The 20,655-nt window shown below is 50.6% G+C and overlaps 1 protein-coding gene across 3 annotated transcripts in view; it reads right to left on the minus strand.

The window, feature by feature from the left end:
- Nucleotides 1-11,773: 11,773 nt before the first annotated feature.
- The window catches only part of LOC128058200 (ubiquinol-cytochrome-c reductase complex assembly factor 1), a 96,704-nt gene continuing 87,822 nt past the window's right edge, over nt 11,774-20,655 (minus strand). For all 3 annotated transcript variants that reach the window (XM_052650583.1, XM_052650585.1, XM_052650584.1), the window contains 3 exons: nt 20,008-20,085; nt 16,718-16,831; nt 11,774-13,271 (listed from right to left, as the gene is read on the minus strand). In XM_052650583.1, coding sequence (XP_052506543.1) covers nt 13,137-13,271; nt 16,718-16,831; nt 20,008-20,085 — 327 coding nt within the window. In that variant the 3' untranslated portion in view covers nt 11,774-13,136. The remainder of the gene's footprint in view (nt 13,272-16,717; nt 16,832-20,007; nt 20,086-20,655) is intronic.

Below are 20,655 nucleotides of genomic sequence, written 5' to 3' on the forward strand. Positions count from 1 at the left end.
CTGGGCCTCCGAACACGCCCACCCACCAGCTCCTCTCACCCTCCAGCGGGCTCCATGGCCTGCACCCTGGGCTGGCACGGCAGGAAGAAGATCCCAGCGGGCCTGCCTGCCGCCCCGCCTGCCCTGTGTGGCAGGGCCCCGGGTCTGTTGTCACCCTATGTCAGAGCCATGCTCCACCCCTTTGCCCCCGGCCTCAGGAACCTGTCAGGTCAGCCTCACCTGTCTGCCTGCTGTTGGGACTCGCCCGCCCAGAGAAAGGCAGGCCCTCAGCACACTCTCCTTCCCCACCCCCCTCAGCCCCACCCCAGCATCACCTGCTCCTTCCCCACCAGGCTCCTAGCAGTTTCCTCCAAACCCTGACCTTCCAGAGTCCCGGTAAAAAATGCTGTTCCACTCCGGAAAAATTCTGTTCAGATGGCTGTTTCCAACAAGCTCAACTCTGGGAAAGCTCTTGACCTGGTGGGGCCAGACCCTAACTCTAACCCTAACCCTCCTCAGGGGCTGGATATTAAATGATTATGGGCTTCTCTGGTGGCTCAGTGAATAAGAATCTGCCTGCCCATGCAGGGGATATGGGTTCGATCCCTGGTCCGGAAGATTCCACATGCCGTGGAGCAACTAAGCCCGTGAGCCATTAACTACTGAGCCTGCACTCTAGAGCCCACAAGCAGTAACTACCGAGCCTGTGGGTTGCACCTACTGAAGCCCGTGTGCTTAGAGGCATTGCTCCACAGCAGGAGCACAATGAGAAGCCGGAGCACCGCAATTAGAGTAGCCCCTGCTCGCCACAACTAGAGAAAGCCCATGCAAAGCAACGAAGACCCAGCACAGCCAAAAAAAAATAAAACTGAAAAAGTTTAATCGTTATGAGGACGTCGTTTGAGAGGATCAGGGCGCACGTTGCATGGCTCGGAGGCAAGCAGGTCTGGAGGCAAGTTTCTGCTTTCTGCCACCATCAAGGGCCAAAGTCCCAGAGCCCTCGGGAGCAGGGTGAGAGGCCTTGTGCTGCAGAAAAGGAGTCAGCAGCTGGCAGCTCACTGGGGAGGCAGGTTGGGCAGGAGTGGTCGCAGCGGTGCACAGTGCCAGCCCGAGGCACTGCCTTTCTGTGGAGGGACGAGGTCCAGTGAGGATGGCCAGGGTGGCAGGAGACCTCAGGCCGTGTCTCATGACCCTGCTTAGTGCTGGCTGCACTTGCTTCAGCGGTCTGTGGCCATGCCCAGACCAGACACAGGCTCCTCTGTGTCCATGGGACACAGGTTTGATCCTTCATTGCAGGACTAAGATCCCGTGTGCCATGCTGTGCGGCCAAAAAAATAAAAGGAGGCCCTCTTCTGGAGGTGGGGAGGCTGAATGACGGGTGAGGGGTGAGTAAGCAGAGCCAGACTGTGGGAGGGTAATAAGCTGTCAGGGTAGCCAGGGTAGCAGGGCCTTCATTAGGGCCTTATCTCCAGATCTGTTGAGGGGGGCGCAGGGGCCTTATCTGGGTCCGAGAAGCACTATTGGGAGGGGAGCAGGCATATTTCAGTGCTGTTGAGTTTCTGTGGTTTATCCCTCGGTGTGTACATATCTACCTGATGATACATATTTTTGGCTCTTTTTAAAAATTATTTTTAATTAACGTAAAGTTTACCATCTTAAATTTTTTTTTAATTTACTTTTTAAAATTTATTTGACTGCACCAGGGTCTTACTTGTGGCATGTGGCATCTAGTTCCCTGACCAGGGATCAAACCCAGGGCCTCTGCATTGGGACCCAGAGTCTTAGCCACTGAACTCCCAGAGAAGTCCCTCACCTTAACTGTTTTTAAGTATGTAGTTCAGTGGTTCCCCCACACTGGTATGCACCTCTCACCACCATCCATTGCCAGAACTTTTTCCATCTTCCACAACTGAAACTCTGTCCCTATAACAGGCTTAGTACCTTCCTCTCTCTCTCCCAGCCCCTGACAGCCATCACTCTACTTTCTTTTTTTCTCATTTTTAATTTTTTTGGCTGCACCAGGTCTTAGCTGTGGCATGTGGGATCTAGTTCCCTGACCAGGGATCGAACCCAGGCCCCATGTATTGGGAATGCAGCATCTTAGCCACTGGACCAGCAGGAAAGTTCCCCTACCACTCTACTTTCTAACTCTATGAATTTGACTACTCTAGGTATCTCATGTAAGTGGAATCATACAGTCTTTGTCTTTTTATGACTGGCATATTTCACCTAGCATAATATCCTCAAGGTTCACTGATGTTCGACCATATATGACAGAACTTCCTTCTTTTTAAAGGCTGAATAATATTCCATTGTGTGTACATACCACATTGTTTATCCACTCACCCACTGATAGACACTTGAATTGTTTCCACCTTTTGGCTACTGTGAATAATGCTGCTTGAACATGGGTGTAAAAATTTGGCTCTATATTTTTTTATATATATTTCCCTCCATGCCCACATTTGTATTAGATTCCATTTCTGTAAGTAAAAAACCCACCGAATATTGGCAATTTCACATTTCATATGGCTCAACATATACAGACATGCCTCAGAGATATTATGAGTTCGGGCCATTTATTACAGACCACTTTAATGAAGCAAATATCTCAATAAAGTGAATCACACAAATTTTTTGGCTTCCTAGTTCATACAGAAGTTATGTTTATACTGCATTGTAGTCTATTGTGTGCAATAGCAGTATGTCTAAAAAAATACATATCTTAATTTTAAAATACTTTATTGCTGGGACTTCCCTGGGGGTCCAGTGGTTAAGACTCAGGGATCCCACTGCAGGGGGTGAAATTTCCATCCCTGGTTGGGGAACTAAGATCCCACTTGCTGCATGACAGTGCAGTGACACAAAAAATGTTTAAAAATATATTTTATTGCTAGAAAATGCTAACCATCATCTGAGAACTCTGGGTTGCTACAAAGATTCAGTTGGTAAAAAATGCAATATCTGTAAAGCTCAAAAAGCGAAGTGCAATAATGAGGTGTGCCTGTCCCTGTACCTCCGCACGTACACACATTACATGCTATCTATCTGTGATGTTTGTGCGTCTGCTTGGCTGCCTTAGCTGCACATCAGTGTGTTTACCTACATGCACATCTTGCGTGTGCTCTCATGTGTGTGGGGGGGTGCACTTCTGGGTGTATGAGCATCCGGCAGCAGGGGTGCTCTTTGACCCTAACATTAGACCATGGGCCTAAGTGTCTGCACAAGGGAACTCAGCTGAGAAGGACCAGAATAGGAAGACTGAGCTGAAAAGGGCTCCAAGGGATCCCTGATACCCTGATAATATTGGATTGCCCAAAATGTTCATTTGAGTTTTTCCATTACATCTTATGGAAAACCCCTAATGAACTTATTGGCCAAGCCAATAAAAGCATGTAAATCAAACCAGATTCCCCAGGAATGCAGAATAACTCACCTTCTCGATGGGCTGAGTGGGTAAAGGGCAGTGGGAGGGTAGACAGGTAGGTCCTAGCCTTGGGGCTGAGCCTGGGGTGGGGACCCAGGGTGACGAGAGCCATGTGGATAGCTAAGCCCAGACCTGGCCGCAGTGTGTCGGGAACAGGCTCCTTAATAACTATTATTAAGAAGAAGAAAAAGATCTTCCTGTCCAGGAGGTGTTCAGGCATCATTCTACCATTCTGGGGGCTATTTAGCCTTATCTGTTCTCACAAGCTGAGTGGCGCCTGAGCAGGTGAATGTCCTGTTTGGGTGGTAGGAGCAGAGGCTGGGCTGCAGCCCTTCAGTTGCAAACAGATCTGATGCCAACATGGCCACACACCTTTACGGGGGCACCTCTGGGTCAGAGAAGACAAGATTCCTGGAAGGAGCAGCCAGGGCTGGGAGGGGAGCCAGAATATGCCCAAATCTCTTTAAAAAAAAATAATTAATTAATTAGGCTGTGTTGGGTCTTAGCTGCATTGTGTGGACTCTGTTGCAGCACACGGCTTCTCTAGTTGCAGCACGCGGAGGCTCTAGTTGAGGTGCGTGGACTCAGTAGTTGCAGGGCGAGGGCTTAGTTGCTCTATCATTTGGGATCTTAGTTTCCCCACCAGGGATCAAACCCATGTCCCCTGTATTGGAAGGCAGATTCTTTACTACTGGACCACCAGGGAAGTCCCCCAAATCTCTTGAATCAAGGCAAAGCTAAGAGCTAGACACAGGGACAAGTTGTGAGGATTCCCAGAGACTGGCTCGTGCTGGGAATTAGAGGAGAAAGATTTCAAGATGTGTGGAGTGGTGGGCTGAGTGTGCCGGCTGGAGGACTAGAGGGGCAGGGACAGGTTTGTTGAAGGAACTGGGTGCAGTGGTGGGGGGATGCAGGGCAGAGTGGCCCAAAGCACCAGAGTCCCAGAAACAAGCCAGATGCTGTGGTTTAGCTGCTCTGGAGCACCACGAAGGTCTCCGGAGGCCACACCAGCTCTGGCACTTAATGGGTGAGCTGAGCACTGAGTCAGGGCGGCTTGATCTGTAGGATGGGGCCAATACCGTCTCTTTCACCAGGTTGTCGAGAGGAATAAGTGGACTCCCTGTGTCAGGGGCCTGACTGGGAGGAGGATGAGGGGCTCGGGACATGGTGGTTTAGAGTCTTTGCAGCCGTGAAGGGACAGGGGCTCTGGGAAGGCCTGGCAACAAACGAAGCAACATCAGAGGAGCTCCTCCTGGTGAGCCCCTCCAGACCACAGGCCAGTCCTGAAGGTGAATGTGACCCTGGGCCGTGTCAGTGGACTGTGGTTCTGAGATTTGGCCTCTTATCCCCAGCTCACGGGAGGCAAGGTCCTCTCTCCACTGTGCATATGCGGATGCATGCCAGGCAAGCACCATCACAAGGATAAGGATTCTGGCATTCTGTTTTGGAAAGGTGGTCTAGAGTGTGGATGCTGTGATGACGGGGTCTCAGCCTTTCTCCCTCATCCTTCCCTCCACCCCCTCTACCCATCCGTCCATGTATCCCACCCCAGTCCCCATTCATGTTTCCTTCAGGAAATGTTTCCCACTCCCCTCTCCTGGAGGCGAAGTGTGAGAGGACCACTCCTGAGTCCTCAGCGGCTCCACCCTCCACAGAGAAGGGGAATGATTTGTTCACTTGGTGGCTGAGGGAAGGAGCTGGGCTCAGATATTTCTGGGTATCTCTGTCTCTCACGGTAAAATTCCAGAGAAGGTTCTGTCCTGGGGTGCAGGGGGTGTGCATGTTTAGTTTTGGGAAGATATTAGAAAGTCCATTTGGCCAGAGAGCAAAAGCTATGTTCTCCAGTCAGCTTTATCAGAAGTACCGGTGGGGGTCTCCCTGGTGGCTCAGTGGTAAACACACCTGCCAAGGCAGGAGGCGTAGATTCGATCCCTGAGGGAGGAAGATCCCACGTCACAGAGGAACTAAGCCCATGCGCCACAACTATCGAGCCTGTGCTCGGCAGCCCGTGCTCTGCAAGGAGAGAAGCCACCGCAAGGAGAAGCCCACACACCTCCACGAAGAGCAGCCCCCACTCGCCGCAGCTAGAGAAAAGCCTGCGCGGCAACGAAGACCCAGCACAGCCCAAAATAAAGAAATACAGAAAAAGAAATACTGCTAAAGGCACCGTTTTGTCTTTGAATGAAAGACAAGTCATTCCCCTTCTCTGCGGAGGGTGGAGCCAGTGAGGATTCCGCAGTGGTCCTCTCACACTTCGCCTCCAGGAGAGGGGGTTTGGGAGTTCTCTCCCTTGAAGGAAACATGAATGAGGACAGGTGGGATGGGATATGTGGACAGATGGGTAGAGGGGGTGGAGGAAGGGACGTGCGGAAAGGCTGAGACCCCATCATCACAACATCCACAGTCTCGACCCAGACACAACCACCTTTCTAAAACAGAATGCCTCCAAATAAGAGGCACCTCCACCTCTTATTTCTCCAAAAAGAAATATTATCTATTAATCTCTTAAGTCTTCAACTTTTTTTTTTTTTGCCCAACCCCACATCTTGTGGGATCTTAGTTCTTAGATCAGAGATTCAAAGCAGAGCCCTAACCACTGGACGGCTAGGGATTCCCTGCCACCTTGCCCCAACATCATTGGTCCAGCCACCTCTCCCTCGCCAGCCCAGCCCATCCCCTCACCCTCTGCCTATCCGGTCTGCCCAACATGTATTTAATGCCTACTTTAGGCCAGCACTGTGGTCCCAAAGATGAATAAGGCATGGTCTGTGCCCTGAAGGAACTCAGTTTGGCAAGGAAGGCAGACTCATAGGTAATTATAAGCCACAGAGTAAGCCAAGGTATGAACCCATTGCTTGGGGTTTATAGCTCATGAGCCACTCTGGAAACTGAGATGAACTACGTCCTATCCTCCATCCCCAATTAGAGTACAGCCCTCTGGCTGGCTTTTTCTCAGATGGTGACTGGGAAGTGAAGGAGTTGTTTCTGGCTGCAGGGCAAGAGAAAAAGAGGGAAGAAGCAAGCCCACACAGGTCAGGGGTTTGGTTCTTGACTGTGGAACCCCGAGTGAGCCTCTCCAGGCCCCGGCCTCCCATCTATAGAGCCAGAGGAGGCTGGGCTGGAGGTCTCCAAGTCCCTTCTAGTGCTCACATTGTGTTCTATCACTGTTTGACATTACAGGTCAGCGCTTGAGGATTCTCTTCCTGGAAATTCCCCAGCCAGGATCTCTTTTCTCCCTTCAATAGAGGTACAGAGGCCCTTGACCTGGGCAGGCTCTGGGCCTGGGCTTAGCAGCGTGGCTCAAGGGAAGTCCCTTGGAAGCCACAGAAAACTTGTGAGGGGTGGTTAACACCCGGGTGGAGTGAGGGAGTAGATCATCATGCTGCTGCTGCTAAGTCGCTTCAGTCGTGTCCGATGATCATGACTAGGGCTCATTTCACACACTAGCAAGGTGATGCTCAAAATCCTTCAAACTGGGCTTCAATAGTACATGAACTGAGAACGTCCAGATGTACAAGCTGGGTTTAGAACAGGCAGAGGAATCAAATTGTCGACATCCATTTGATCATAGAAAAAGCCAGGGGGTTAAAAAAAAATATCTACATATACTTCTGCTTCATTGACTACTCTAAAGCCTTTGACTGTGTGGTTCACAACTGTGGAAACTTCTTAAAGAGATGGGAATACCAGACCACCTTACCTGCCTCCTGAGAAACCTGTATTCAGGAGAAGAAGCAACAGTTAGAACCAGACATGGAACCACTGACTGACTGGTTCAAAATTGGGAAAGGAGTATGTCCAGGCTGTATATTGTCACCCTGCTTATGTAACTTCTATGCAGAGTACATCATGCGAAATGCTAGGCTGAATGACTCACAAACAGGGAAACAAGATTGCCTGAAGAAACATCAACAGCCTCAGATACATAGATGATACCACTCAAATGGCAGAAAGTAAACAGGAACTAAAGAGCCTCTTGGTGACGGTAAAAGAGAACAGTGAAGAAGCTAGCTTAAAACTCAATCTTCAAAAAACGAAGATCATGGCATCCAGATCATGGCAAAGAGATGGGGAAAAAGTGGAAACAGTGACAGATTTTTATTTCCTTGGGCTCCAAAATCACCGTGGATGATGACTGCAGCCATGAAATTAAAAGAGGGCAAGGCACGGTGGGATACAGTGGGAGAAGGCTGAAGCAGGCAGAACCAGAGCAGCGAGCAGAAGGCTGCTCCCAAGGGAAGAGCTCAAACACTTTGGGACTGTCCACAGACCTGCCTGCTCCCCTCCCTTCCCCACCCCAGCCCCAAGGGCTGATTAACTCTACGTTTCCTGGGCATCAGGAGCTCCTTTCCCTCTTGGCCCTCATCACAGACATCACTTGCCCCCCATGCGTCTTCCAGTCTCTGGTCTCAAGAAAGGGCTCCCTCCTCCTCTCCAAAGCCAGGCCCTTATTCTCAAATCAGGCTTCCACTTTCAGAGGGATCTAACAATAATTCCTCACACTTGTGAGAAGTTTCCTACCCTACTCATTGCTTCACACTTGATCGGGCTCCTCCCCAGCCCCACGCACATCTTCAGTCCTTTCCTGTCCTGAAAACACCTGCCCAATCTCCCTCCATTTCTTCTCATCAAGAGCACCTCCCAATATTTCACAACTATTGCCATAACCTGCTCCCGGAAGTCCTGACCCCAAACAGCATAAAGCACTTAAGCTTCACCCACTTTCTCCCAGCCCCTAGGCTCTACAACCTGCTCCATTAAGAGGCTCCTCCCTAGGGAAGCTGCCCATCCCCAACCTCCCAACCCCCCACAGCCCCATCTCAGGCTTCACCTGCCACACTGGTTCCTGCTCTTCCTACCACAGCCCCCACCCAACCTGCATCACTGTGAATGCTTTCTCCCACGCCCACCCCAGGCCCTGGTCTACCCTCATTTCATTCCTGGAAACACATCCAATTTCATAAAGTGTCCCTTCTATATCCAAGACAAGGCCAAAGTCCTTGGCCCTGAGGCCTTAACCACCCCCACCCTGAGATCCAAGCCTGCCCTATGCCCTTGCCCTCCTGTGGCATCTTCCGCAGCCCAACTCCTCTGCTAACATTTGCACCAAAGCAGCGGGGTGGGGCTTGGAAGATGCAGAGGCTGTTAGCTTCACTCTGATTTCTCCTCAGTAGACCTCCCTGGCCTGTCTTATAGGATAATGTAATTAGCACTTGTAAAACACACACACACACACACACACAACAAAGAGGATTCAAGTTCCCCTCTTTTGCCAGGCATTGCCACCTGCCCGCTCCCAGGAAAGCTCTGGACGGCTCTTCAGGCTCCAGTTCAGTCAGGCATGAAGTCCTGACGATTTTATTCTGTGCATCTTTGGAGTTTGAATTCCTTTACATTTCTACCATTGCCCCCAGGCCCTCAAGCCTAGATGGCCGGAATCCTTGCTGACTATGTCTGCGCACCCTGCACACCGCTGCGCATCCTCACTCCCACCAGGTCACAGTCCTGACACAGTTACCAGGTTTTGACTCATGGCCCCACCTGGATCTCTGCAACCTTTTCTTCCCTTAACCACCAACTCGGCTGGTCCATTCAGTCTGGAAGTTCCCAGCTCTGTGCCACAGACCCTCGCTTCCTGTTTTCCTTTCCACCTGCCTAAACCTTGCCCATCCTTTACGTCCCAACTCCCTTCAAGGCTTTCTGACTCTGGAGCCTGAACACTGTACTGACTTTTCCTGTTAATTCACCCACAGAAACCCAAGAAGCTGGAATACTGCTCTAGGTTTCTTTTCGCTTTTCAACGGAGCGCAACTGGCCTTCCCCATGCCATGTTCCTTTTCTAGAACTAAAAGCATTGCACTTGAGTGTCAGACTGCCTGAGTCCACATGCAGGATAAACTTGGACCTCTCCAAGCTGCAGTCCTCCTCAGCAGTTAAGACGAACTTATAGGCAATACTTACCTCACAGAATTGTCAGAGGATTAAATGAGATACTAAGTGAAAATACCAAGCAGCGTCTGGCGCAGAACCGAAACAGGAAAAATACTGGCTGAAGGGTGGGCTGGGCTTTAATCACAGCTTGATGTAAGAAGAGTTGACTCACTGGAAAAGACTCTGATGCTGGGAGGGATTGGGGGCAGGAGGAGAAGGGGACGACAGAAGATGAGATGGCTGGATGGCATCACTGACTCGATGGACGTGAGTCTGAGTGAACTCCGGGAGTTGGTGATGGACAGGGAGGCCTGGCGTGCTGCAATTCATGGGGTCGCAAAGAGTTGGACACGACTGAGCGACTGAACTGATGTAAGAAAGCAATACTTGCAATGTTTAAAATTTTAGGCAATACTGAAAGCTTAGGGGTACTATTTGCTACACTGTTCAGGGTTTCTCATTTAAAAACCCTACACTGTTCTCTGAGATTAAGTAAAACACTTGTTTCTTCTGATTAGTAAGCGTAATTCCTTTTAGGTGACAGTGGGAACTATACAACCTTCAGCCGGCCTCATTTCTGCTGTTGGCTTCTAGGGAGCCCAGAGCAAGGTTTTTGTGTTTCTTTTAAAATTTATTTTTGGTTGTGCTTGGTCTTCACTGCTGCACGCAGACTTTCCCTGGTTGCAGTGAGGTGGGTTACTCATTGTTGGCAGTACCCGGGCCCCTCCCTGAGGTGGCTTCTCTTATTGCAGAACACAGGCTCAGTAGTTGTGACACACAGGCTTAAGTTGCCCACCGCATGTGGGAACTTCAGGGATCAGGGATCGACCCCATGTCTCCAGCATTGGCAGGCGGATTCTTAACCACTGGACAACCAGGAAGTCCCAGAGCAAGGTTTTATCCTCAATTGCAGGTTTCCTCACTGACCTGCGGGAGGCAGTGTTGGGTGGGAAGAGAGCGAGAGCCCCGGGGCTGAAGATAAGGGCTGGGTAGCCTTCCAGGCTTCCCTGAGCCATAGTCCCCTCTCTTGCGTAAAGGGAAGAAAGACCAGGAGGAGGACAACACCTATTTAACAGGACTGCTTGAGACAACTGATAGGCTGCCCCCAAAGTCATGTGATAACATGATTATTTCCCCTCCTGATATTTGTATCTTATCTTGTAAACTTTGTTTTGCAGTTTTTACACCTGTTATCTCTTAATCTGCTGTTATCTTTTCTGGAAGTATGCAAAAGTGTTAAGTCACTCAGTCGTGTCTGACTCTTTACAACCCCATAGACTGTAGCCCGCCAGGCTCTTCTGTCCATGGAATTCTCCAAGCAAGAACACTGGAATTGGTTGCCATTCCCTTCTACAAGGATTCTTCCCAACCCAGGGCTGGAAGTATGTAGAATACAAATAAAAGACAAAATTATTCCTAGAGAGCAATATCCCTGATGGCAAGAAACCACATCTGTCACTTGTTCTGTATAACAATTTGCAATAGAAAAGCATTTAGCTATAGAAAGAATGTTTGGCTTTCATTCTTATTTGAAGGCCAAGGGAGGCACTTCATACTGAACTGTTACAATAAGCTGTAGTACAGACTGAGAACAGTCCAGAAAGGGGCTCCTGGTTGGTGATTTAGTCATTCATTCCTTCTTTCATTTATCAAAGATCACCCGGATGCCTACCGAGGTTCAGGCATGCTGTTAGATGCCGGAGAAACAAAGTGGACTGATGCAAACCCCAGCGCCCACTCTTAAGGGGCTCACAGCGCAGGGTGGAGGGCAGATATGTGAAAAAACAGTTCCACTGGAGGATACTGCCTGGGGTGGACAGGAGAGGTGGCATGGGGAATATGTGGATTTCTATAGACAGAAGAGGGGAGAGGATTCCAGGTAGAGAAAACATACAGGGTTGCCCCAAGTGGTTCAGTTTGCTCAGAGAAGAAATGGGCTAAAGACTCACAAAAATAAGAAGATCCTGGCAGCCTCCAAGATGCCCACGGCCAGGAAGCGAGGGCTTTGGAAACATCAGAGACGTGACAGACCGACCTGGCTTTTTGAAACACGGCTCTGAATTACAAGTTGCAGTGTTTAATGATTACTCATCTTGTGGATACAGGACTTGGCCCTGCAGGTGGAGACCATCTGCTGCTGGAGGTACTCACAGAGGGCCCGTGTGGGCACAGGCCAACAGGGATGTTGAGAAAGGGAGTCCAGTTGTGGACCAGGGCTGGACTAAATGACCACTAATGTTCCTTCCAAATCAGAGATTCCATGATTCTAAAGCAAGCCCGGTAGCTGAACCAGGGCTGTGGGCTGGGCTCTGTGGTTAGGGAGCTGCCCTGGGCAGCAAATGGGTTAAGGCTCAAATAACTTTTATATATAAATTAATGTGTAGAGTTGGGAGCCAAAATCTGTTCCATTAATTTTTCCATCCATTCCAGGAGCAGTTAGGTACACACAGTAAAGTTTATTTTGGTGCATGGTATACTTCACTCCATTAAAAATAAATTAATCAGCAAATTCCTGCCTGGCTCAGCTCTGGTTTATGTAAATAGTGCCCAGCTGTAATGAGTTACAAGGTGTTATTATCTAACACACACAGAGGAGGCTTCACTCTGGAGCTCCGCGTGCAACAAAAGCATCTTAAATAAACTCAGAGAAGGCCGTTTGATTTGTAATGTTTTCACAGAAGTGGGATATACCTCATCCATATAGAGTTTCTTTATATGACTCATTTTATAGCAAGTTAAATGAAGGAAGTTTGACTGGGGGGGGGAGGGAGGGGCGACATAGTTCTCCACCCCCTTCTTCAATTTAAAGAAAATCCCCCAAAAGATGACCCACACTCAGGGGGAGGAGACTAGTCCTCAGGGGCTCAGACCACGGGGGCTCTGCAGCACGCGCTCCAGAAGCTAGGAAGCGGGCGGAAGGCTGAGCACGGAGCGGGGCCCTGGGGTGGTGCGATGAAGCCAGGAAGCATTCTCTTCCCCACAGTATCTCATGTAAGGGGAGCCAAGGGAGGAAAGACAGCATGACTCTACCCCAGTCCAGTGGGGGCGTGTGTGACAAAGGGAACTGTCTTGAGGCCTCAGGATGTGACAAGCCCCCTGGCCAGACAGGCCTCCTGCGTCCCCGAGGACGGGGTCAGCAGGAGATGCCTTGGCCAGAACAGTGACATCTCTGTGAACTGGAGACAGAAGCAGCAGCAGAGACCCCACCCCACCCGAACCTCCTCTGCTCCTGTCTCTAACTGAGCTGGCACTGCTTCTCAACTCATGGCCTCCGCCACCTCAGGTGTGTTTCTAAAAGACCCAGGAATAAAGAACCACCATGGCAGAGAGACGTCTCTGGGTCTTTTAATGGCCAACTCAAGCCCACGGCTCAAAGCTGGAGGACAGCGTGTGGTTACCCAGCCTGATTCAGCAGCATTACTCACTGCTTCTAGGCCACGGTGGGTCCTTGAGGGGAGGCAGCTGTCCCCTATTGAACCTACCCCCTTTCCCTTCTGTGGTCAATCACATGGTTTCTGGAGGGCACTTGGGGAGCGTGTGCAGGGAGCTCCTGCTCAGGGCTTCTCTTGACGGAGAGGACACCTTAGAAGGGCTAAGGGTTCTCCCAGCACTGTACCCCACCTGATCAGACTCCTGGGCGTACTAAGAGGAAAATCAACACAAATGGGGCCAGGTATTTGATAGATGCTGTTCAAAGGTCAGTTCAGGCCACTTCCTGCAGGATCCTGAGCCAAAGAGGCACCTCTCTTCTGGCAGTTCCTCAAAGCTAGCTGGCCAGCTGTTCGGAGGGACCAGCCCATCAAAGACCCTCGTCGTTATAAGTTGGGGAATGAGGCTTCAGGACGCTCTGAGGATTCTTCTCCACGAGAGGGCGCCAGCTCACCTCCCCTGTCAGAAGCAGATCCTCACCGTTCATGGAGTCCAGGTACTGTATCTGCAACCAGACAAGAAAGTCACAAGAGCAGGACAGACGTGAAGTGGCGCGTGAGGTGGTGGAAGGAACGAGCCTCCCAAATGAGAGGACCGGAGGGGGGAATGGGGAGCGAGGGGCAGGAGGGGCTTCTGACCATCCCAGCTCCCAAGCCCAGGGATGAAGGGTGGTCTCTGATTGCCCAGATTATTTCATTTAAGGGGGTTTGAAGAAACGAGTCATTAAGGAAGCTTTCTCAGGCCTTAGGGAATTCCCTGCTGTACTTCTGAATGGACACATACATGTCTGACACACAAGCACTGACTTTCTGAACTGCAGGAACTTTCCATGGAGTGTGTGCTGGAGGAGACATGTCCTTGGTGTGTTTGTGTATGTGTCTGTTAATTTAAGTTCTCTTGTCTGAGAAAGGGACCCATAAATAGTGATGTGTGTGTGTCTTTTAATTTAAGTTCCCTTGTCTGAGAAAGGGACACATAAATAGTGATGTGTACCCCATAGGTCTTAATAAGCACACTGCTAGTTTGTTCTTTAGTTGCTAAGCTGTGTCTGACTCTTTTGTGACCCCATGGATTGCAGCCTGCCAGGTTCCTCTGTCCATGGGATTTCCTAGGCAAGAATACTCGAGTGGGTTGCCATTTCCTCCTCCTCCAGAGGATCTTCTCAACCCAGGATTGAACCCACATCTCCTGCATTGGTAGGCAGATTCTTTACCGCTGAGCCACCAGGGAAGTCAATAACTGCTAGTCACTAGAACTTAAAAAAAAAGGATGCTTCTACTCTCCTCTAGTAGGCTCTGACCCCAGGGTTAGTGGGCGCCAGCTTCACCCCTCTAGGATAGCTCAGGTTTATCCCTCTGAACAATGTAGAGATGGGACACTGACAGAGAACATGTGCAGCTGCAGGGAGGGGTGGTCAGGCAGTTGGCAAGAGGCAGGAGCTCTAATGAGTGGCCAGGCCTTAGGCGATAGAGGCCTCCTCTGGGAGGATTCCCAAGCTCCTGCTAGTAAGGAGAGGAGAAATGCTTTACAGGAGACAAGCAAACTCCAGGGCAAGAGCTGGATCAGGGCAGGAGTCAGCACTGGATTCAAAAGATGAGGTTCCACTGCGAGGGTGAGAAGGCAACTGGGGGGCAAGGAGAGGCGGCAGGAGTCAAGAGCCTCACCTTAGGCCTCAGATCCAACTCCCTATCCCAAGAGACCCTCCACTCCTGCTGCTTCGTATTCAGCCTTCGGACCCTCGTGCTCACCCCGTCTGTCACATATACCTCGGGCCTAGATCTCCAAATCTCCAGATATGCTCTGCTGTCTTCCAGGGCAAGAGATCAACCGACATTATTATCTTCCCTAAAACCCTGGCTCAGACGGTAAAGCATCTGTCTACAATGCGGGAGACCTGGGTTCAATCCCTGGGTCAGGAAGACTCCCTGGAGAAGGAAGCGGCAACCCACTCCAGTACTCTTGCCTAGAAAATCCCATGGATGGAGGAGCTTGGTGCAGGCTACTGTCCATGGGGTCGCAAAGAGTCGGGCACGAATGAGCCACTTCACAACCCACTCTTCTTTTCAATTACTCCATTCTGTCCTTAATGCCACCACTTTGCCCATCTCCTGGGTAGAAACTCTCAATTTAATCTCTGGTTCTTGGGTGATCTACCAGACTAACTGGCATCACGGCCAGGACAGCCTCCTGGTCTTCCCTGATTCACTCGCTCAGACTTAGTCCCTCCTTTCTTCAGCCTTCCACAGCACTCTGTTCCTGCCTGCATACATCGAAGACTGACTTATTCCAGGGGAGCCTTGTGCCTGACTGGCTTCCTTGTCAAATCATAAGCTGGATCCTTGAGGGCAGGACTGGGTCTTAATAATTTCTGCGCTCTCAACAGGATGGCTGGCACAATAGGTACTCAAAAGGTTTGCTGACAGAACTGGGTCCCCAACAAAGCTCACTGCTTGCCTAAGAGCTCCCTCACTACTTTCCTATTGCCTTCTTCTCATCAGGGCACTACGGGACTTCTTACGGGGGTACTGGTGTGGCAGTCCCTTCCTTCAGGGCCCTCAGAGAGGTCCCAGCTGTGCCCTTGTTGTGGCCCCTGGCACAAGCCCACCACAGCCAATGGAAAAGTTGGGCTGGTCTCTCAGAAAACATAGCATTTGCTTTGCCAATTGCTGCTCCTGTCTGAGGGCGGGTCCAGTCAACAGTGTGAGCCTCAGAGTTCTCTGTGGGTGGGGTCCTCTGGCCACACTGCCTTCTTCCCGGCTCTGGCAGATTTGAAGAACGGTCAAACAGAAGTCCTGGCTTCTGGGGTTCTCTACCCTCTGGGTCTGAAGAGCCCTAGTATGTAGTTTTTCCAGTGATCACCCAGCTGGGCCTGCTGGCCCTGTCTTCTCCTCGGGGCCAGAGCCTGGCCTTCCCTTTCCTGGCTGTTGGAGGCTTGAAGGCCGTGGACACAGGTGAATAAGGCAATGACTGTGAGGTGAGGCCCCTTCAGGTCCAGGGGCCAGGCCCACAAAGCAAAGGTGTGACTCATGGGACAGGCTGAGCTGATGAGCTGTCTGGAGCAGCTGAGCCTCTAGTGGCCGCATGAATCACCCAGCTGTGCAGCCTGACTCACTGGGCGACCCTGGAAAAGCCTACATGTGCCTCTTGCCTGCCACTCAGCTCCCTCGTCTCCAACATATGGATTTCTCATCAATACAGAATTAGGGGGCAGAGAGAACAGGAGTGAATTCTCCCTGGACTCCAGCGAAACTATGTAGTTAAGCAGTCCTCACTCGAGAGCTCTCTCTTAGAAGCTTTGGGAGCCCTGGGCAGCCAGAGGAGTGAGCGATGAAGCGGGGGAACCCTGCTTGACGACAGGTGGCAGCACCCAGTGGGGAGAGGATCATGGGATGCTGTCTGGAGCCCAATTCTGCCAGAAGCCAGGGGTTCAAAGTGGGCCCAGGAGGACTGCTGGGACAGGGGAGCTGCTCTGCACCCCCGGCTGTGGCTTTACAAGCAGACTGTATGCGCCCAGGATCCAGCATAGCCCTGGGCACACGGCAGACAGCCGAGAGTGTGGTGAATGAACACCTGCAGGTTTATGAAAGCAGGAGGCCACTCTGCCCTTGTTCTTCTGTTCCCACTCCCCGCCCCCTGACCTGGCTCATGACTGGATCCAAAGAAGGGGCTCTTTTTTTTTCTGGGGAGGGGGTCAGTGAAGTAGAAAAGGAGAGCTTTATTGCTTTGCCAGGCAAAGAGAGACACGTCAGGCTTCTGCCTCGAAAACCTGTGTCTCCCAGAAGATGCTCTTTGTCCGTGCCCGCTGCTGACATGATTTGGTCAGAATTCCCTCAGACTGGAGTCTGGGAACTCAACCTCTCATGACCCTCTGAAGTCCAGCACCCACAGACCTCAGGAAGGACCTGCTGTCCGGGAGACTCTGGAGGGGAGGGGAGGGGAGGGGGTGCTCACCTGTTTCCTCACATACTCTACCAACAATTCAAGCTGCCGAGGGTCTTCACATTTCTGGTTGAAGAAGGTTCTCCAGAGGGCGGCCGCCAGCCCACGGTCATCTGAAAGGATTCCCTGGAACACACAGCACAACTGGTCTTTTGGGGTGAACGGCAGAGCCAGGAGACAGAAGCTGGGGATATCGCAAACATGCGAGCAACCCTAGGATCGGCTCAGAAGAAACAGGGCAAGTGCGTGGCAGAGCTGGGAGGGGCCTGAGAGGGCATGTGGCCTCCCCCTTCATTCAATACAGAGGAAGAATGCGGGACCCAGAGGGGCCAAGCGGCTGGATAAAAAGGTGGAGGCAGAGACGGGGTCGCGTCTGACGGGCCCTCCTGGGCCACAGCTGCCTACAGCACTGCCAGGCCCAGCCAACACCCGCAAGGAGAGGTGGGAGCAGCAGCAGCTCTAGTGCCGTCCACAAGGAATGGATTCACCGTATTGTGAGTGTACGCTTCCTCCTAAGAACAGAGTGTTACAGGTTTTCCTCTCCTGGTCCAAGGACACACATCTGCACAGCAACTAGGTCTTTGGAGATGGGAGCCCGGCACCTTGGCCTCCCTGTCACCGAGCTCTGGGGTGGCCCGGCCTCCTCCACAGCAGAGGAACAGGCTGTCCGGCAGGACTGCCACGGGCCATAGGGGAGTGCTCAGAACCTGTGTGTGCCTACCATCGGCTGTCCTGGCACGGCAGAGAGCACGCTGTTGGGAAGCCCAAATATCACAGAGGCCTGCATCATGGACTAGGGCCATGTTCTAGCTTGGAGCTCTGAGGAAGGAGAGGGGAGGGTCCTTCTTCCTGAGCAAGGGTGACTGAGGGACAGGCCCTGAGAAGTTGCTCTGTCCAGGTGCCAAGGCAGCATGTGGAAACACAGGAAGTGCTGACTGGGCCTTGGAAGTCAGCTAGAAGGCCAGATCTTATCCTGGCCCTGTCAGTCCCCAGCTCAGAGATGGTGGGCAATTTATTAAACCCAAGTCTCAACCTTCCTATCTGTTAAACAGAGACTAAAATCCCTGCCCTCCTTATAGCATCTCTGAATTATAAGAGAGAACATAAAGGTGTTTTGTGCAGTGTGACACGAAAATTAGGCTTCGGCGTGCAGCTGTGAACAGAACTGAAGCAACAGTGGGATCTGGGGATCGGACCGCCTGAATTCAAATGGCAGCTCCGTCACTTGGCAGCTGTGTGCCCTTTGGAAAGCCACTAGCTCTTCCTAAGCCCTGGTTTCTCATAACCTGAACGACCAAAATAACACCTGTGCCACAAATTAAGAGACAATGGTCATGAAAGGCTCTATAAGTGGTAAGGACATTACACAAAAGAGCCAGGATCACTTATTCGATGTCCTGCTGTGGTCAGGCCCCTGGGACACTGTGGTACCTGAGGTTTGGCCTTAGGTCTGCTGCCAGAAGGGCCATGTCCAGTAGGGGGTACGGGCAGTTTGAAGGAAAGACTGTTCACCTGTCTCAAATGCCCCCTTGCTAAACACCCCTACAATTCCACAGCTTAAGAGACTGTCCTGGCACAATGGCTGAGTCGGGAAAACCAACTTCTTCCGGCAGATGGGGACAGGAGCCAAGAACAAGCTCGGGCACATCACCGTTCTCCAAGCTATTTGCTAACACAACAACCTGCCTGTGTCTGAAGTGCCCTGGGCACATGCCGGAGTGCTGCTGGCAGCAACTCATATGTGCTACACGAGAGGGAACAGGAGTGGGAGCGAGTATTATGAGGACTTAGAAAACGAGCCCAGAGCACAGGACAGCAAAAGCCCCAGGAGCCAGGGCCTGCTGCAGACAGCCTCGGCGATGGGCGAGATGGCTGGGAAGGGGCAAGTCTATAATCAACTAGGAGGAAAAGGATGACTCAGAACTCAGATTAACAATGATAGCAACGTGACTGGTCCAGACTGTCAAGACTTTCTTGCCACACCTGGCTCTGATGACCAGGTGGAAACTGTTACCCTGGCTGGGAAGATAAGTGCACTCAGAGGTTCTTGAGCGAAGGTGGTTGATGTGAGGTCACGGGATGGCGCTGACCAGCTCGAGTCAGGACGTGGTGGCTGGCACAGAGCAGGAGCACAATACAAGCGGCTGAATAGCTCAGCGAGCCCCACTTCAACCCTCTTCCCACCACAATGCTAATAAGCTGAAGACAAATGGGAGACTAGTCTGAGGGAGGAAGCAGGAAAAAAATGGGTGCCTAGAAGGCAAAAATTAGTTTGCATAACAGTTTTCCCACAGTCTACTAGGATATCGACTTATTTTCCCTCACGACACAAAAAAAGCATCCTTCCAGAAAAAGAGATGCCTAGGTCTAGAGGAACTGAGAGGAAGCCAACGGCCCTGGAGGACCCTGGAAGTAGGCTATTGGCCCAGGGGCTGGGAGGAGCGGAGAATAGAATAGTATTTATTATTTACTAGGCACAGTTTCAATTTGGGAAGATCAGAGAAAGTTCTGGAGACGGCTGGTGGTCATGGCTGCTCAACAACATGAATATACTCAACGCCACTAAAATGTACACTTTAAAATGGTAAATTTTATGTTATGTAAATTTTGCAATAAAAAATGAGATCTAAATGTCATTAGGTAGGACATCCAAGATATATTGCTCAGTTAAAAAAAGCAAGTTACAGAATGGTGAGCACAGTATAACTTTCATTTGCATAAAGAAAACAAATCCATAGGTGCTTGTGTATGTACAGGTAACATCTGTAAGGACACCCAATAAACTATTAACAAGGTTTTCCTCTGGGGCAGGGAGCTGGGCAGGCGAGAAAGGGGGCCTTCTATTTTCTATTTCAACCATTTAGGCAGAGTTTCATGAATTTTCAAATGAATGCGTACTGCTTTTATAACTGAAGCCCCCAAAAGTGTGTGACTTGTCTGGCAGACTGTGCTGCTGATATGGGCGTGCCTTCCTCTCTCTGGAGCATCTGGGGCTGAGATATTGACCAATCTGCCTGTGTCCCTCCATCCAGCACCCCACAGGCACTCAATAAATGCCAGCTAGTTGAATGATCTGACCATACTACGTAGTGCTTTCCTTCTCAAGTATTAGACAAACTTCTGGGCACACTCATTCTGGTTGCTGAGTCAATGAAGGTGAGGAAATAGTAAAATACGAAGTAAAACAGTAAAATAATGGCAGGCAGTGCCGACGGGCCCTGAAGCTTCTTTCAGAAGTTCTCATCAACAGCCTTTGTTGGGGGAGGCCACTGTTCTGTCTGAGGCTTGATAAACCATCTTACCTCATCATATCCTAAGATTGCGGCATAGAAATTATTTGTCATAAGCATCATGTTCTTCTTCAGGATATAGGAATTAACCTACAGAAACAAAATAGCAAAAACAAAAGTATAAAATAAAGGAAAAAAACTATAAAGTATGATTTTTGGCTCCTGACTGACACAGACAGCAGAACTGAGAAAGCAGGCTCCTAACAGGTCAAACTCCTGCCCCATCCTCCTATTTCCCTGCTCTGTTGGGATTCTCCCCAATTTGACAACTTCTTTTAGACTTTGGTCCTGAATTATACAAGGCAGTACTCAGTTTTCGGAACTAAGCCCCGACTATGTGTCAGGCTCTGTGCTGGATCCTATGAACACAAAGAAAAAGAAACGGCTTCTTGACTGGAGAAGCACATCGTCTAATAAAAACAGACCTGTATTAATAAAAAAAAAAATAATCACACTGCAACATGTTACCTCAAATTCTATCCCCAAAGTGGGGAGTGATAAGTAAACTTTAGTACAAATGGTCTCTGCTTGGGGCAGCGGAGGGGGGTGGTGCTGCTGGGAAGTTCTCTAAGGAGGTGATGTTTAACTGGACCTCAGAGGAAGGGGAGTCTGACGAGAGAGCTAGGGGGTAGGAAAGAGGACATTCGAGACACGGGGAAT

This window comes from Budorcas taxicolor, chromosome 13 (assembly GCF_023091745.1).
Source record: "Budorcas taxicolor isolate Tak-1 chromosome 13, Takin1.1, whole genome shotgun sequence".
NCBI classification, from domain to species: domain Eukaryota; kingdom Metazoa; phylum Chordata; class Mammalia; order Artiodactyla; family Bovidae; genus Budorcas; species Budorcas taxicolor.